The sequence below is a fragment of the Rattus rattus genome, chromosome 18 (assembly GCF_011064425.1).
Source record: "Rattus rattus isolate New Zealand chromosome 18, Rrattus_CSIRO_v1, whole genome shotgun sequence".
In the NCBI taxonomy this organism is placed as follows: Eukaryota; Metazoa; Chordata; class Mammalia; order Rodentia; family Muridae; genus Rattus; species Rattus rattus.
Genome location: NC_046171.1, coordinates 8,750,524 through 8,766,129, shown reverse-complemented (window position 1 = coordinate 8,766,129; position 15,606 = coordinate 8,750,524). Strand labels below are relative to the sequence as shown.

At 51.7% G+C, this 15,606-nt stretch overlaps 1 protein-coding gene across 1 annotated transcript; it reads right to left on the bottom strand.

Moving 5' to 3' along the window:
• Nucleotides 1–2,602: 2,602 nt before the first annotated feature.
• Cdsn (corneodesmosin) lies at nt 2,603–6,803 on the bottom strand. Its single transcript, XM_032889065.1, has 2 exons — nt 6,719–6,803; nt 2,603–4,222 (listed from the first exon to the last, which is right to left on the bottom strand). Exons 1-2 carry the CDS (start codon nt 6,801–6,803, stop codon nt 2,658–2,660), a joined length of 1,650 nt encoding a protein of 549 aa, XP_032744956.1. The 3' UTR covers nt 2,603–2,657.
• Between the last annotated feature and the right edge of the window lie 8,803 nt (nt 6,804–15,606).

Genomic DNA, 15,606 nt, shown 5'->3' with positions numbered 1-15,606 from the left:
GCTGGCCCTTTGCCATATCTGTTCTCTCTGTTTCCTCTAGAAACACCTGTCCAGCAGGTGTCCCTGGCTACCCAAAGAGACATACTGGCCCTTGGCTGATTTCTCTAGCCCAGCCCCACCCCATCCTCACCAGCCATCAGTAATAAGCCCTTTCCTGAACTGGCCATTAGGGAACCTTAGAGTTTGGTTTCCAGTTTTGAGGAAACATACACCACACCAACCCTGCCCAATTTTGGTTTTGTTATTTTGAGACAGAGTCTCCCTATGTAGCTCTGACTCTCTTGGCGCTATGTAGACCAGGCTAGCCTTGAACTCACAGACACTTACCTGCCACCACCTCCCAAGTGCTAAGATTAGAGGCACATGCCACCAGGCCTGCTTTGCCCAAATGTTTAACATGAACCATAGCAGAGGCTAGAGGACTCCCACATAACTGTCAGTTTCTCCTGCGTTTCTTTTTTTTTTTAAATATTTTATTTATTTAATGTATATTAGTACATTGTAGCTGTCTTGAGATACACCAGAATCTGTTACAGATGCTTGTGAGCCACCACGTGGTTGCTGGGAATTGAACTCAGGACCTCTGGGAGAGCAGTCAGTGCTCTTAACCACTGAGCCATCTCTCCAGCCCTGTCCTGTGGTTCTTATCCTTGGAGCCTCTGAGGGCTGTGCTCACTGGCACTGTCTGGTTCAATGACTCTTTTTAAAAAGAGATATTATGGGCCAGAGAGATGGCTCAGCGGTTAAGAGCACTGACTGCTCTCCCAGAGGTCCTGAGTTCAAATCCCAGCCCCCACACGGTGGCTCATAACCATCTGTGATGGGGTCTGATGCCCTCTTCTGGTGTGTCTGAAGACAGCAATGGTGTACATACATAAAATAAGTAAATCTTTTTTAAAAGAGAAATATTTTTTTCCAGTTTTCAGAGAAATATTTTTAAAAAGAGAAATATTATTTATTTAATGTAGATGAGTACACTGTAGTTGTCCTCAGACACACCAGAAGAGGGCATCAGATCCCATCACAGATGCTTGTGAGCCACCGTGTGGTTGCTGGGATTTGAACTCAGGACCAACCTCTGGAAGAGCAGTCAGTGCTATTAACCACTGAGCCATCTCTCCAGCGAACCAATGACTCTTAGGTAATGACGAAAACAGGATTATTACCTGCAAGCCTGCTTGACTCTTAAGGACCCTGAACCTGACTTAGATCCCAGGGCATCTGTGGTCAGTTCAGTGTGAAGCCAGCAGTTCTAGACTAGAAGCTTCAGGCACTTTGGACCTGAAGAACCTGCTCCCTCCTTCCTAACGAGGGCAGAGATGAGTCCCTTTTCAGAAGTTGCAAGAGCCTTGTGCATGAGATCTTCCTAGAGGGACACACACACACCCATCTGTCCTTCCTGGGCCAATGTCTGCCACAAGGCTCTCACCATGGAGCTTGGGCTGAGGAGGCTGAGGACACTTCGACTTTGTCTGTCACAGGACCTTGTTAAGTAGGCCAGTGAGTCACCAGGCTTGCTGCACTCCCCACACTGGGATGTTGTCTTTCTCGCCCCACCCCCAGCTCCCAGAACACCCAGGCTCCTGCTCAGCCTTCAGGAATCTTGCTTGGGCTGGTCCCGGCGTCCCAGAAACTCAAGATGGGCGCTTAGGGCCTCCCAGAGAAGATGAGGCACACTCACGGAGAAGGAGGGTGAGAGAGAAGGAGAGGATGAGGGCTTTTTGGAGGGAAGAGGGAGGGAGGACTCCAGTGTCCGTGGGAAGCAGAGAGGGGATAGATTTTTTGGAGAGGAAGGATCAGGACAGACGGCAACTCTCTGCTGTCAGTCCAATGTATATTTATTGTTTTACTTCTCTGTGGGGGAGGGGTAACATAGGAACGGCTGAGACAAGTTAGGTATGGAAATGGGAGAGATGGGCCCTCTAGAGGCATGGGAGGTGTACCACCCAGGTACTAAGAAGAGACCTAGGACTCCAAGAAGGCAAAAAGTCTGCACAAAGTTCACAACGTTTATTGAGCCCTGTCCAGGTCCAGAGAGAGCCGGGGAATCTGTGACAGATTCTGTGGATGCCCCGGGGGTACACACACGCATACATACAGCAACACCTGTGCTTCGTTCGGGTGAAGTGGCAACCAGGCAGAAAGTGGCATGGAGAGCTGGGTAGGGGGAGGCACGGGTGTGTTTTGGAAATGGGTCTGGTAGGGCGCGGTGAGACTCATGATGCATGGTGGGAACCCAACGATTTAGATGAGGGCTGGAGGAGGCGTCGCTGAGAAATGCACTTTGGTTCTCAGGTGATGGATTGGACTTTGCCTTAATCGGCAAACCGGCAGAGGCACGCTTGACTTATCCCGGCACCCAAGGTTGAGGTGTGCTTCGAGGACTTCCCAGTCAAGGACTTGAAAAAGTGCGTTTCCAGGCAGGTAATCAGGCAGAGAGGGCACCCCAGTGGCGTGGTATGGAAGCACCAGGGGAGGAGGAGGAGGAGGAGAAGGATGGAGTCCACCATTTCGAGTGCCGAAGAGAGTCAAGAGCATCATCGGGCTAACTGCAGCACGTGAGGCAGCTCTCCCGGGAGGAGGGTGGGAAACTGGGCCCCTGAACGTCTTCCAGTTGGGAGGTGGCTGGCAATTGGAAAATAGCTCGCACGCACGGCTTAAGACTTGTCAAGTGGCTCGCCCTGTGGCAGAAAGACTTGGGGATCCATTAACTGGGGCCCCAAAGGCTTCACTTGGGTCAGAATGTCGCGGATGGAACGGCACGGCACTCTTCCAGGGCTGTTGGGGCCACAGGGCTTGACAACCACTGAGGGGACAGGCTGAGGAGAGCCATTCAGACCCCCATTCAATGTGGAGGAGGGAACAGAAAGGCAGGGGTAGCCAGAAGAGCTAGATTTGCTGCCGCAGGGCTGAAGGACGATTTTGCCAGTGGAGACGGAAGAGCTTCCCCCGCTAATAGAGTTGGTGCCCGGTGAGGAGCAGGGCCCCTGGGAGGCACCACCGCTGCAGGGGTGGTAGGAGGTACTGGAGCTGCTGGAGGTGATCTGAATTCTCGTACCAGAGCAAGGCCCCTTAGAGCCGGTCAAGCCAGTGCCACAGGGCTGGACCCCGCCAGAGCCCACGGGTTGGAACACTATGCCCGATGGGTAGGCATTGGAGCTGCGGCTGGGAATGATGGGATTGCTAGAGAAGTACTTGCCCTCAGAGATTGGGGGCCCAGCGGCAAAGGAGGGGGACCCTGGCGAGCCTCTGATAGGGTTGTCCTTAGTGAAGTAGCCCACGGGGTAAATTTTACCCCCACTGTAGGTCATGCCGGGGACCAGATAACTGTCGGCAGAGCCACCTACCACCTCATAGCCGCCATAGGGTTTCTGGACAGAGGTGATGGGAGGGCAGGGCTTGCCTGAGGGGCCGCCATTGCTACAGGGCATGCCTTGAAACCCTCCAGGGCCACCAGAGCCATGTTGCTCCACCACCACCACTACAGGTCTCTGGCCACCCGAAACGGTGTGGGAACCGGAGATGTAGGGCTCTGAGTGTGTGATGACAGGCCCCCCGCTGCAGGGAGAGTCGGGCACGTTGGAGCTACAAGGCCGCTGCTTGGAGCTGCTGCTCTTAGAAGTATACGAGCCTCCAGACTGGACAGTGCCTGATGTCAGGCGGGAAGAATTGTCATCCGTCGGGAGAGCAGAGCCATTTCCTGGTCCCTCTCGGCTGCTTCCTGAACTTCCGGACTGAGAACTACTGCTTACCCATTGAGAACTGCTGCTTACCCATCTTCCTGACTGAGAGCCGCTGCTTCCTGACTGATAGCCGCTGCTTCCTGACTGATAGCCGCTGCTTCCTGTCTGAGAACCACTGCTTCCTGTCTGAGAGCCGCTGCTTCCTGTCTGGGAGCCGCCAGAACCAAAAGAATAGCTACTCTGGGAATACCCTGTCCCTGGTTTAAATATCAAGGATCCTGAAGAACTTCCCTGGGAGCTGCTGGATCCACCCTGGCTGCTGATGCTGCTGGATCCACCTTGGCTGCTGATGCTGCTTGTGCCTCCGTGGCTGCTGATGCTGCTCGATCCACCCTGGCTGCTGATGCTGCTTGTGCCTCCGTGGCTGCTGATGCTGTTGGAGCCAGTCTTTCCAATGAGACAAGGGTCATTCGGAGAGGTGATCCTCGTGGGGTCCTTACAGGGGTCCGAGAAGGGCCCAATGCTCTTAGCCAAGGTTCCTGGGGATAAGAGCAACAATCTGTCAGGTCCTTCCTCACCCATCAGCCCCATACTTGACATCTGCCCAGTATCCCCCAAGAGGAACCCAGGCAAGTTCAGAGGCAGAGGAGGGAAACCTGGCCATTGTCTATGAAGGAAGTGGGGGTGGCAGGAACAGGGAAGTTTGGTTGTCCAAGCAGTGACGGATGATTCGAGGAGCTCATAGGTTTCCAAGAAAAACAGATGCTGGAAACTCTGACGTGGTAGGCATTGAAGGAGTTCCCTTCAGATAGTTGGGAAGGGGACGGAAAAAGTCAAACAAGTGGGGAGGCTGAAGCTTTGGGACAGGGCGGAACAAAGAGGCTGGGTTGGAGAGATGGGTTAGGAGCACTGACTGCTCTTGCAGAGGTCCTGAGTTCAAAATCCCAGCTCATGACCATCTATCATGGGATCCAATGCCCTCTTCTGGTGTATCTGAAGACAGCTACAGTGTACTTATGTATAATAAATAAATAAATCTTTTCTTTTAAAGGAGGAAGAGGAGGAGGAGAAGAGGTGGCAGTGGGGGCAGCCAAGCAGGGTTTAGATGCCTTGGCTTAGCATGCACAAGGCCATAGATCTGATGGGGAAGGGGGTGCTGAGCCGGGAAGGAAACATATGAGCCCAGGAAAAGAGAAAGGGAGAGCAGCTTACGGAAGAGGAGCACACTTAACAGTTGATACCCAACCACCAGCTCCCTAGTGAGAGTCCAGACTGGATAAGGGGTGGCATCCCTGCTTCCTGTCTCAGCCGTGGCCATACCAGTAAATCAGGGTGGGGGCCGGGATGTGGGGGCACTCACCTGTTGCTTCAGAACCTGCCAGTACCAGTATGACAGGACACTGCTGCACCCTGAGCCACCCATGTTCTCGCTGTCCCAGCCCAGGGACAGAAGTGTGAGCCCTCCTCCAAGCCACATGACCATTATCAGTCTCTCTCCCGGCCCGGCCTTCATATGCACCCGCTGCCCCCGCTCCCCTCCACAGTGACTCTTGCTACCTTCAGTCATCCACTGACTCCCTCCCAGCCCTATGCTCCTTTTCCTTAGTCCGTCTGCACAGCTCTCACCTAAGTGCCTTCTGCCCACCCCAGCCCCTTCAGAGCTGCACATCAGCAAGTGACTTTTCATAAGCCTTTTCAGGTTTCTGTATCCAGAAAGGCAAAGTCTGCCGTGGCCCCCTTCATTGTCGTCATGAAGACCATGTGACATCTCTCTGGACCGTACGTCCGAAAACAGCAAACTAGACATCGAAGTGTGTAATTAATACTCATGCAGACAGCTACCACCAGCCACCTCCCAAAACCTCATCTCAGAAAGAAAAGCTCAGAATGCCAGACGGTGGTAGCACAAACCCTTAATCCCAGCACTCAGGACGCAGAGGCAGGATCTCTGAGTTCAAAGCCAGCCTGGTCTACAGAGTGAGTTTCAGGACAACCAGAGCTACACACCTACACACGCACACACACATACATACACACACACGCTAATAATAATAACAACAAAAGAAAGAGAATAAAAATATCCCTACAATAAACCCTCCCCTTGCCTTTGTCTCTTTACCCTTAACACAGACCACCAGCCGCCCATCCTGGGCTCAGAATCCTGGATACCCTGCTTCTTTAAGTGCAATCTCAAGTCCGTTTCCTGACCTCTCAGGCCTTCTGGGTCCTCAGAGCAGAGTGGGAATATGGAGTCTACCCTATCTATCTCAGAATGGCAGCGTATTTAAAGCGCCAGCTACAATGTAGCATTTAAAAGGCTCTGAGCTGAGGGTGGCACAAGCCTGCAATCCTCCTAGCTCTCAGGAGGCTGAGTCTGAGGCGAGGCTGGGCCTCAAAGCACGACCTTGTGTCGAAAAAGAAGAAAAAGAAAAGAAAGAAGAAACAAAAGCAAAAAGGGACCAGAGGACCTAGATCACTTAGCAAGCATGAGGTCCTGGGGTTTAGCTCCCAGAACCTCAGTAAAAATAAATCCATAAGAAAAATAAACAAACGCATGCAAGTTAATACATCTAAAACGCTTGTGAAGGAGAGCCCTGAAAATGGTAGCAATTGTTATTTCTGTAAAATGGGCTGATCGCGTCTTCTGGCGGGGCTACCGCCGTTCACACGGCCACCTAGAACTTCTCTGGCTGTGTCGTATGCATTATTTGAGTCAGGAACTGAAGCTGGATGATGTTAACCTCCCCTCCAGGTTCCAGAAACAAGCTCGGAACGTTTACATAGGGCTTGGAGGATGGCTTGGCGGCAGAGCACCAGCCTGCTCAGCCGCCGTGGAGCAAAGAGAAGAGAATTCGCCTGCAGTGACCACACAGAGAGGCCAGGCAGGGATGAGGAATAGTCCCAGATAGAAAACTCAGAGTCTAGAGCTCTACCTGTGCTCTCCTTAGGGTCTCTCCTGGACTGGATGCCCCTAGCATCCCTGGCCTATGGTCTCCATCCCCTACTGTCCCCTTCCCAAGGCCCCAGACTCCTACCTGGCAGGATGAAACCGGCCATCAGCAATGCCATCAGCCCGTGCCCTCCCACACGCCCCATCCTGGGTGCCCGAGAGGAACCCATTGTGCACCGTGTGGCCTCCTGACTGACAGAAGCTCTTGGGCACCGGGACCTTTATGCCGGGGCTGGACATTCTCTGGGCAGGAGTCATTGTGGGGAGGAGGAGGGGTGGAGGGGGAGGCTGCCCCAGGGAAGTTGGTGTGGCAGGAGAAGTTGAGGCAATCCAGTGTCCCATCTGCCTACTCAGCAGAAGAGGTGGCTGCAGTGCAGGGGACCTGAAGCCACTGGGCTCTGTCCCCTACCCCAGCTGATCTTCCTGAGCTCTTCATTACCTAATCGAGAACCAGGTGCTCTGCCCCGGGGCCACCTCCTGGAAGCTGGCCACTCTCGCCCAGGGACCCAGTCACCCTACTCTTTCCTCCCTGGCTTGCCCAAGGCCCATCCTCCCAGCATCCCTCCATCGAAAAACAGTGGACAGTGAGGCTTTCCCCGCTGGCCCTGAGAAGCACGCTGCCTGCCCCTGCTCAGCCCACTATGCAGTACAACTCCCCCGGGGCTCACGCTGTAGCTCCTACCAGCTTGGCTCCCCCAGAGATTCCATGCCCCAGTCTTCTCCTGCCTCACATGGGAAGACCAGGCCCCAACTCTGGACTCCCCTAAGGCCACTGCCAAGCACCATCCTGCCACCAGCCCGTTAAAGTGTCCCATCACCACACAAGCCTTTATTCCTCTCAGAATAAACACACTGAAGACACCCACACACCGAAAACCCGAGGGTTCCTTTCTGGGGTCTCTTGGGTCAACCAGGGTGGGGTTGTGCAGTGGGTACCAGAGCTTGGACTAGGGAGAGGCCTGGGTTGGGACCCCTGTCATAGCTGGGCCTCGGTGACTCACGGGCCACTCACAGTCCCTATCCCATGGTAGTGACCCAGACTAAAGGAGGATGAGCAAGAGGCCAATGAGGCTAATTGGAAAGGTGGTGGCCAGGAGGCCCATTAGCCTGCTCCTTGGCCTAGATGGGCAAACAGAAAGCATCTGAGGTTTGTGCCTCAGTAGGATAAAGGACAACCAGACCAGCTCCTGGGTCCCTGAAGGACAGGACAGAGCCCTGGGATCCACCAAGAGGAAGATAGTCTCTCTTGCACTAATGTCTCTCCCTCCTCCTGTAGCCCAGGCCCCACCCCAGCCAATTGCTCACTGGTATTGTGGGAGTATCAGTTTCAGAGGAAGGGCCCTGAGTTTCCCTCACTCAGCCTCTCCTTTCCAGATGTCCATCTCTTCACAAGGTATCTCTACCCTCCAGACCTTGGGTTGGTCCCTTCCCTTCCCCCTGCCCTGCCCCTGAGTTCTGGACCGTGTGGTAGTGAATGTGGCCTGTGTCTGTGTACTGTCTGACACCACAGCTCTCCCCCGTGCCACACAGGCCACAAGACACTTAAAATGGTTCTGTATAAACCACTGAGTTCTTGTTTTATTTAAGTCTAAAAGACCAGGTTCAGGCTGGAGAGATGGCTCAGCAAGCAGTTATTTGCACAGACTGTTCTTCCAGAGGTCCTAAGTTCAAATCCCAGCATCCACATGGTGGCTCACAACCATCTGTGATGAGATCCGATGCCCTTTGCTAGTGTGTCTGAAGACAGCACAGTGTACTCAGATAAATAAAACAATCTCTTAAAAAAAAGACCGCGAGCACTGTCAAATCCTTTACCTCTCACTGGTGGCTATAGGGGTTGGAAGGGGAAGAGGTCCAGGGAGCACTGCAGAGAGAAGCGACCGGAACACAAGCCCTGAGACAAGTAGTGGACGATTTTATGTGTAAGCGCACCACATGCTTGTAGTTTCTGAAGAGGCCAGGAGAGGGCGTTGGCTCCCCCTGGAACTGGAGTTACAGATGGTTGTTAGCCTGCTTGGAAGGCGCCGGGAATCAAACCCCAGTCCTCTGGAAGAACAGTCGGTGCTCTTCACTGCTAAACCATCTTTCTAGCCCATTGAAATTATTTTAAATATTGACTGCTTTCAAAGGTTTATAGAGAGCAAGCAGGAGATGATCAGAGAGAATAAATGAAGCGGGACCAGAATGCGATCCCCTACAGGGTGGCTCCCTGGCTGGAACTCTCAGTGCCTCTCACCCCGAGACAGGGATAGTGGAGAGGTTGCTCTTTCTGGAGCCTTCGATGTCTCCCCAACCCCTCCCTAGACTCTCAGGCCCCAGTTAGGATCTGGGGAAGGAGTGGGGCCCAGGCAGGGTGAGGAGTGGTGGAGACAAGACAGGGAAAGGAGCCTTTGTGGTCTGAGAATGTGGGCATCCCCAAACGGGTGGAGAAAAAACAAACCGCTTTCCAGCACAGTTTCCCCCGAGCCTCAGAGTATGCACGTCTTGTTTTCTTCTCCACATTCCTCCCTGTTGCCGTCAGACCTTGGCCAACACAACCAGGCTGGGGGAGGCACAGTCTCTCTCGGCCTCGCGCCAGCTCCCAGCCACCCACGCAGTCACGTTCCTCACCCAGCCTCTCTCCTCCTGTCTTCTTCATCCCATCCTTCACCGCCCTGCCCATATCTAGGACCTAGAAGCCTCAATCTGGTCTCTGTGTTAGTACTGAAAGCCTGACTGTTACACCGCCTTATCCAGTCTCCCTCCCTCCCATGTCCACTATCCACAGTCTGAAAATAGTGCATGGCAGGGGGTGGAGGGATGGCTCAGTGGTTAGGAGCACTGGCTGCTCACCCCTAAGGAGCTCACAAATCTAACTCCAGTTCCAGGAGATGATCCTGGGCGCACCCGCACGATCCACGTACACATACAGGCAAAACCCCAATGCACATTAAGTAAATATTTCTAAAAAAAATAGTAACAATTGCAGAAATAAGCAAGTTGTTGATCTGTAAATAACTCAATACGGTATATCATTATAATTGTCTTGCTCGATTATTTATCTCTTACTGGGTCTAATTCACAAATTAAGCCTCATTATAATCTGTGTACAGAGAATGCTACCTCAGGCATCTTTAGAATCTTGGATGGGCTGCTGATAAAGCAGTTGCTACTCTCTAACTGGTCTCTCACCGTTGCCGTTAACCCTTCAACTCAGGCAGCAAAACCCTAAAGCCAATGGGGATCAGAAATGGAGGCATGGGGTGTTAGCTGAGTGTCTGCACCGGCCAGGGTTACCTCTGGAGACTGCTCACTGGCCGTGGGAATGCTGAGAACTCTATCAGAGAGTGAGTGCCTCGTTCAGTGAATTGATTGGGTAAGAAACGGTGGGTAATGCGGAGCAATCCCTTCCCCAAAGGAAACCCAAGTTCCAAATGCAAAGTGTGAGCCTTTGATGGGTAGAAAGTCCAGGTCCTAAGAATTGGGAGCCCAAGGGGTTGGTGAGAGAGCTCAGCAGTTAAGAGCACTGGCTACTCTTCCAGAGGTCCTGAGTTCAGTTCTCAGTAAGCACGCAGAGGCTCACAACCATCTGTCATGGGAGCCCTCTTCTGACCTGCGGTTACACAGAGAAATCCTGTCCTGGGGTAGGGAGTGCTGGTGACTGGGTGGGATATAAGGCTACATTGTTGCGGGGAAGGAGGGGTAGGGTATGGAAAGGCCTTCATTCAATTTAGCAGATTGCAAAGGGGGATTAGGGAGATATGGATGGAAGAAGGGCCTGGCTGGAGGAGGCTGAGGTGAGGTGGTCCCTTCACTGACTGTCCACTCTGCTGGAACCCTTGGGAGCACCCTGCTGGAGCACCCTTGGGAGCACCCTGCTGGAGCACCCTTGGGAGCACCCCTGGGAGCACCCTTGGGAGCACCCCTGGGAGCATCCTGCTGGTTGCTCTGCTGGCACCCCTGGGAGCACTCTGCTGGCACCCCTGGGAGCACTTTGCTGGCAACTCTGATGGCGCCCCTGGGAGCACCCTGCTGGCACCCCTGGGAGCACTCTGCTGGCACCCCTGGGAGCACCCTGCCAGCATCTACAGTTTCAACCCTATGGAAGACAACCAGCTTTCTTTACTCTCTTCCTCACAAAGCCCCTGCAATGTGTCTGTCTTCCAGACAGAGGGAACATTTCCCTAAGACCTTAGACCCTGGGATAGTGAGCAACATATGTGTATACCTGAGCTCCCAGCACTCATCCTTGGGAGGCACATGGTGATGCCGGGGTGTGTGTATTACATACATGTTCGTGGGGGTGTGTCTGTGCACATGCACACGGAAGTCACGGGTCTACGTTGAGCATGTTCTCAGTTACCATTTCACCTTTTAAATTTGTTCCTTAGAATCAAGGTCTCTCACTGGCCTGGAGCTCACTCACTGGCCAGACTGCTTGGATCCACCTGCCTATTACCCCTCCTCCTGCCCCCTAGCCCTTGGAATACAGGCTTTATGTAGATGCCTTGGATTCAGACACAGGTCCTCAAGTTTCCCCAGCAAGCACCTTGCTGACTGGGGCATCTCTGAGACCAATAGTCAGAGATGTGTTTTGAATTGTGGGTTGTGCCCAAGCCACGCTGCCTCTTGCTGCTTCTCAGGGGTATGTAGTGCCTCTCTCTGGGTCTTACACCTTCCTTCCCAGCTGCCACATGCCCCTCCCCTTCCTGCCACATGTAAAGAATCCAGAGGTGCTGAAGGGGACCTTCAGGGGACACCACACTGGTGAGCAGAGAGCAGATATCCAGGTCTAGCTATTGACCCTCTACTGGCCCTCAATCTAAGCTGTCCTCATCCCTCCCAGGTGACTGACTTTCCTCAGACTCTCTTCTCCCCTGGTGGATTATATTTTCCCCCAAGGGAGACAACACGTCTCTGACGCACAGCAGTGTTCACGCGGCTGCAATGAGGGTGTACAGGCTTTTTCCCTGAACCATAAAATAGTCAGATGCTGGGCTGGGGGTAGGGCAGTGCCCAGTACTGTAAAGTCCCTAGGGGTTCAGGTGGGTGTCCCCTCCCTGTGCAACGTATTGTCCCTCCTGAGAGCATCTACCCTATGTTCCTCCCTCAGAAGGTTTCATGCTGTTGTGAAATCTACCTCACTGAGCTGCCCCTCAGCTCCTACCACCTGTTCTCCTCCAGGTCTTTCCTCGTGAGCCCAGCCTGGTCAGCCAGGTTTCATTGTCCACAGTACCCATATCTATTCTTCTCTTAGCGGCTCACTGACCGCTCCAAGGGACCCAAGGAGCACAGTGAGGATGGGGTTAGAGCCAACATCTTCAGGCTTCAACTCTGAAAGGAAAATTTGGGGGCCTCATGCACCAGGTTTCCTGCTCCCGGACTCTCGTCCCCTCGTACCATTCTCCCCAAAGCAGCACAGAGTCACCTGAGGGATAGTCATGTTCCCTGAGCTCAATACGTGGCCCTATTTAAGTGACATCTAATTTAGCCACCACCCCTCTCATCCTGTGAGAAGACACAGAAACACAGAGAGGGTGTGATTAGCTCTCAGATGAACTATTCTCCTCTTGTCTGCTTTGTGGCACACGAGCCGAGAAACCTGTGCTCATCACCTGCCAATCAGCACGCCTATTAAGTAGTCATTCTTCCATTGTACCCAGGAATGCTTTTTAATTGGTGATCCAGAATCGGACATCCAGCTCCCTTCCCAGGACTGAAATGCACAAGAGGCTGGAGGGAGGGAGAGAAGGAGGGAGGGTCAAAGCACAGTCAGATGGTTTCATGGCCTCCAGGGAGGCTGGAAGGACGGGTACTGAACGGGACTTCTAGGCCAGCGTGACATCCCTGTGGGTCATCTCTGCTTTCCTGTTCCCCCCGGGGTCGGGTATGTCAGCTAGCACACCAGATGAGCGGAGAACAAATCCAGTCCCTGAACGCTGCAGCATTCTGACACCCTCATAGTCAGGCCCTCATAGTCAGGCCCCCAGGTTCTCTGGGGCTCAAGAAGATGGAGGCTCTCCTCCTCTGGAGTCACAAATGTAACTTCAGAACATCCGCACGATACCCACTGCGCGCCCTGGAACACGGACTGGAACCAAAACACTGAACTCCGCTAACACTGAATACACCGCTAACACTGCTCCCATGATGCCTTGCTCCCACCCACGATGCCTTGCTCCCTCGTTCCGAGCTGTTCTTTTTTTTTTTTTTTTTAAGATTTATTTAATTAGTATAGATAAGTACACTGTAGCTGTCTTCACACACACCAGAAGAGGGCATCAGATCTCATTACAGATGGTTATGAGCCACCATGTGGTTGCTGGGATTTGAACTCAGAACCTCTGGAAGAACAGTCAATGCTCTTAACCACTGAGCCATCTCTCCAGCCCCTCCTCCCAGCTGTTCTTGTCACCTGTCATCTCCTCAGAAGGGTCCTCCGTGCCTTTTTTTTTACTTAAAAATATGTCGACTGGGAAGATAACTCAATCAGAGTCCAATCCCAGCACTCCTAAGAGAGACAGGAGGTAGAGATGCAAGAATCACCCAGAAGCCAGTGGGCCACACAGCATAGAGTGAGCCGTGTAGCAGAAACTAGAGCGACCATGCCTGCACAGGGCGAAAGGAAAGAGCCAGCTCCTGAAAAATACCTCCTGACCGTCACACATGCTCTGTGGCACACACACATAAATGATTTCGAAAGTATGTCCTAGTCACTACATTCCCACCTTTGCACCACAAGCCTGACTGATTGTTTCTTTCTTTGTATATGTATGTATATATGCGTATATATGTGTATGTTTGTGCATGTGTGTATTGTGCATGTGTGTATGTGTACATGTGTGTATATAAGTACATATATGTGTATGTATCTAAATGTGTATTTGTGTATGTATGTGTATATGTGTATGTATGTCTGTGTTTATATGTGTATGTATGTGTTTATATACATGTGTGTACATGTGTGTATAGTGCTTGTGTGTTGTGTATGTATGTGTATGTGTGTATATGTGTTTTGTGTATGTGTGTATATGTATGTGTTTATATATGTGTGTGTGCGTGTGTATTTGTATATATGTATGTGTATATGTGTATTGTGTATATGTGTATATGTGTATGTATATATTTATATATGTGTGTGCATGTGTGTATAGTGTGTTTGTGTATGCTTGTGTGTGTATATGTATGTATATGTGTATTATGTATGTGTGTATATGTGTATCCAGGTATATGTATGTGTGTATATGTATATGTGTGTATGTGTGTGTATATGTGTGAGAGAACCAACTGCTAAAAACTACCTCTTGACCTCCATACACATGTGCACACACATAGTTTTAAAAGTATGTCCTGGGGGCTGGAGAGATGGCTCAGTGGTTACATATAATAAATAAATCTTTAAAAAAAAAAGTATGTCCTAGTCACCACGTTCCCACCCCTGCACCACGAGAGTGACTCACTCTCATCGATTGTCTGTCTGTCTGTCTGTCAGTCTCTACCTCTGTGTGTGTGTGTGTGTGTGTGTGTATTTGTGTTTGTTACTGAACTTCATAGCATGCACCACTACACGATGTCCTATTACAGATACCTGCATGCACCTGTTCAGTAGTCACATCCCCCACTTGGGGAGTTGGGCCACTCTCCAGACCCCTAACAGCTGTCACCAGCTTTAGAGTTGGCTTCTGAAGGAATTAACGTAATGGGTGAGAGAGGAATGGTTGCCAGAGTCTGGGGAGACTCACTGGTTAAACCACCTGCAGTGCAAGCATGGCCATCCTGAGCTCAGATCCTGTTGGATGGGTGCGGTGGCTTTCCTGTAATCCCAGACTCAGAAGGTGGAGGGAGGGGATTCCCAGATCCACAGTGCTGGCAGGAGTAGCCATATTGGTGAGCTCTGAGTTTGATTCGGAGACCCTGCCTCAGTGAATATGGTCCCGGGAGAACAAAAGAAAATGATTTCTAACATCAAATTCAGCCTCCACATGCACATGAATGGACCACAGAAGAGCTCGTAAAGGGGTGATTGTAAAACCAAGCAGGCTATATTGGAATTTTCCCGAAGTCTCCAGTTTCTCTCATCTCACTATGCTGACCAGAACAAAGGAGGGCTCCTTAATAAAACACCGATTAAGAAGCTCTAGGCTGCCCTCTGGTGGCCGCTTGAGGAACACACACACAGGAGAAATTTAGGGCTCTGCCCAGCACTGCGTCCTTAAAGAACTCTGGTCTGGGTAGGGGTAAAGGTCTGCAACCCCAACGCTCTCGAGGTGGAGTCAGGAAGGTCAAAAGTTCAAGGTCATCATATAGCAAGTTCAAGTCCAACCTGGGCTATGTGAGACCGAGTCTCAAAATACAAAATAAAAAGCAAGGTTGACTGATGCCTACAGTCCTAACACTCAGAAGGCTGAAGCAGGAAGATTGGTCACAAGTTCAAAACCAGCCTGAGTTACAAACTAAGAGCCTGCCCAAATGCAAATAAAACCTTAATCCAGGTGTTGTGGTGACACACCTTTAATCCCAGCACTCGGGAGACGGAGGCAGGTGGATCTCAGAGTTTGAGGCCAGCCTGGTCTACGTAAGTTCCAGGGTAACCAGAGTTACACAGTAAGATCCTGTCTCAAAATAAAACAAACACATAAATAGCCGGGTCTGGTGGTGCACAATGGCAGACTCTAGACCCAGATACTCGGGGGCTGAGTGAGGCTGGAGTGTCTTTGATCCTGGGACTCTGAGACCTCCCTGAACAACAGAAAGCAACCATCCCTTAACCATTTACAAAGAAGTCTGAAGTGTGCCTTGGTGGCAGAGTACTTGTTTGCCTAGCACACATGAAGTTCTGGTTCAATGCCAGGACAGTAGTGCAACCCCAGCACTCAGGAGCTGAAGACAGGAGGATCAGACATTCAAAGTCATCCTGAGCTACATAGGAAATTCAGAGACAGCCTGGGCCAGATAAGACTGTGTCTCAAATAGTAATTAATCACCGTAAGCATC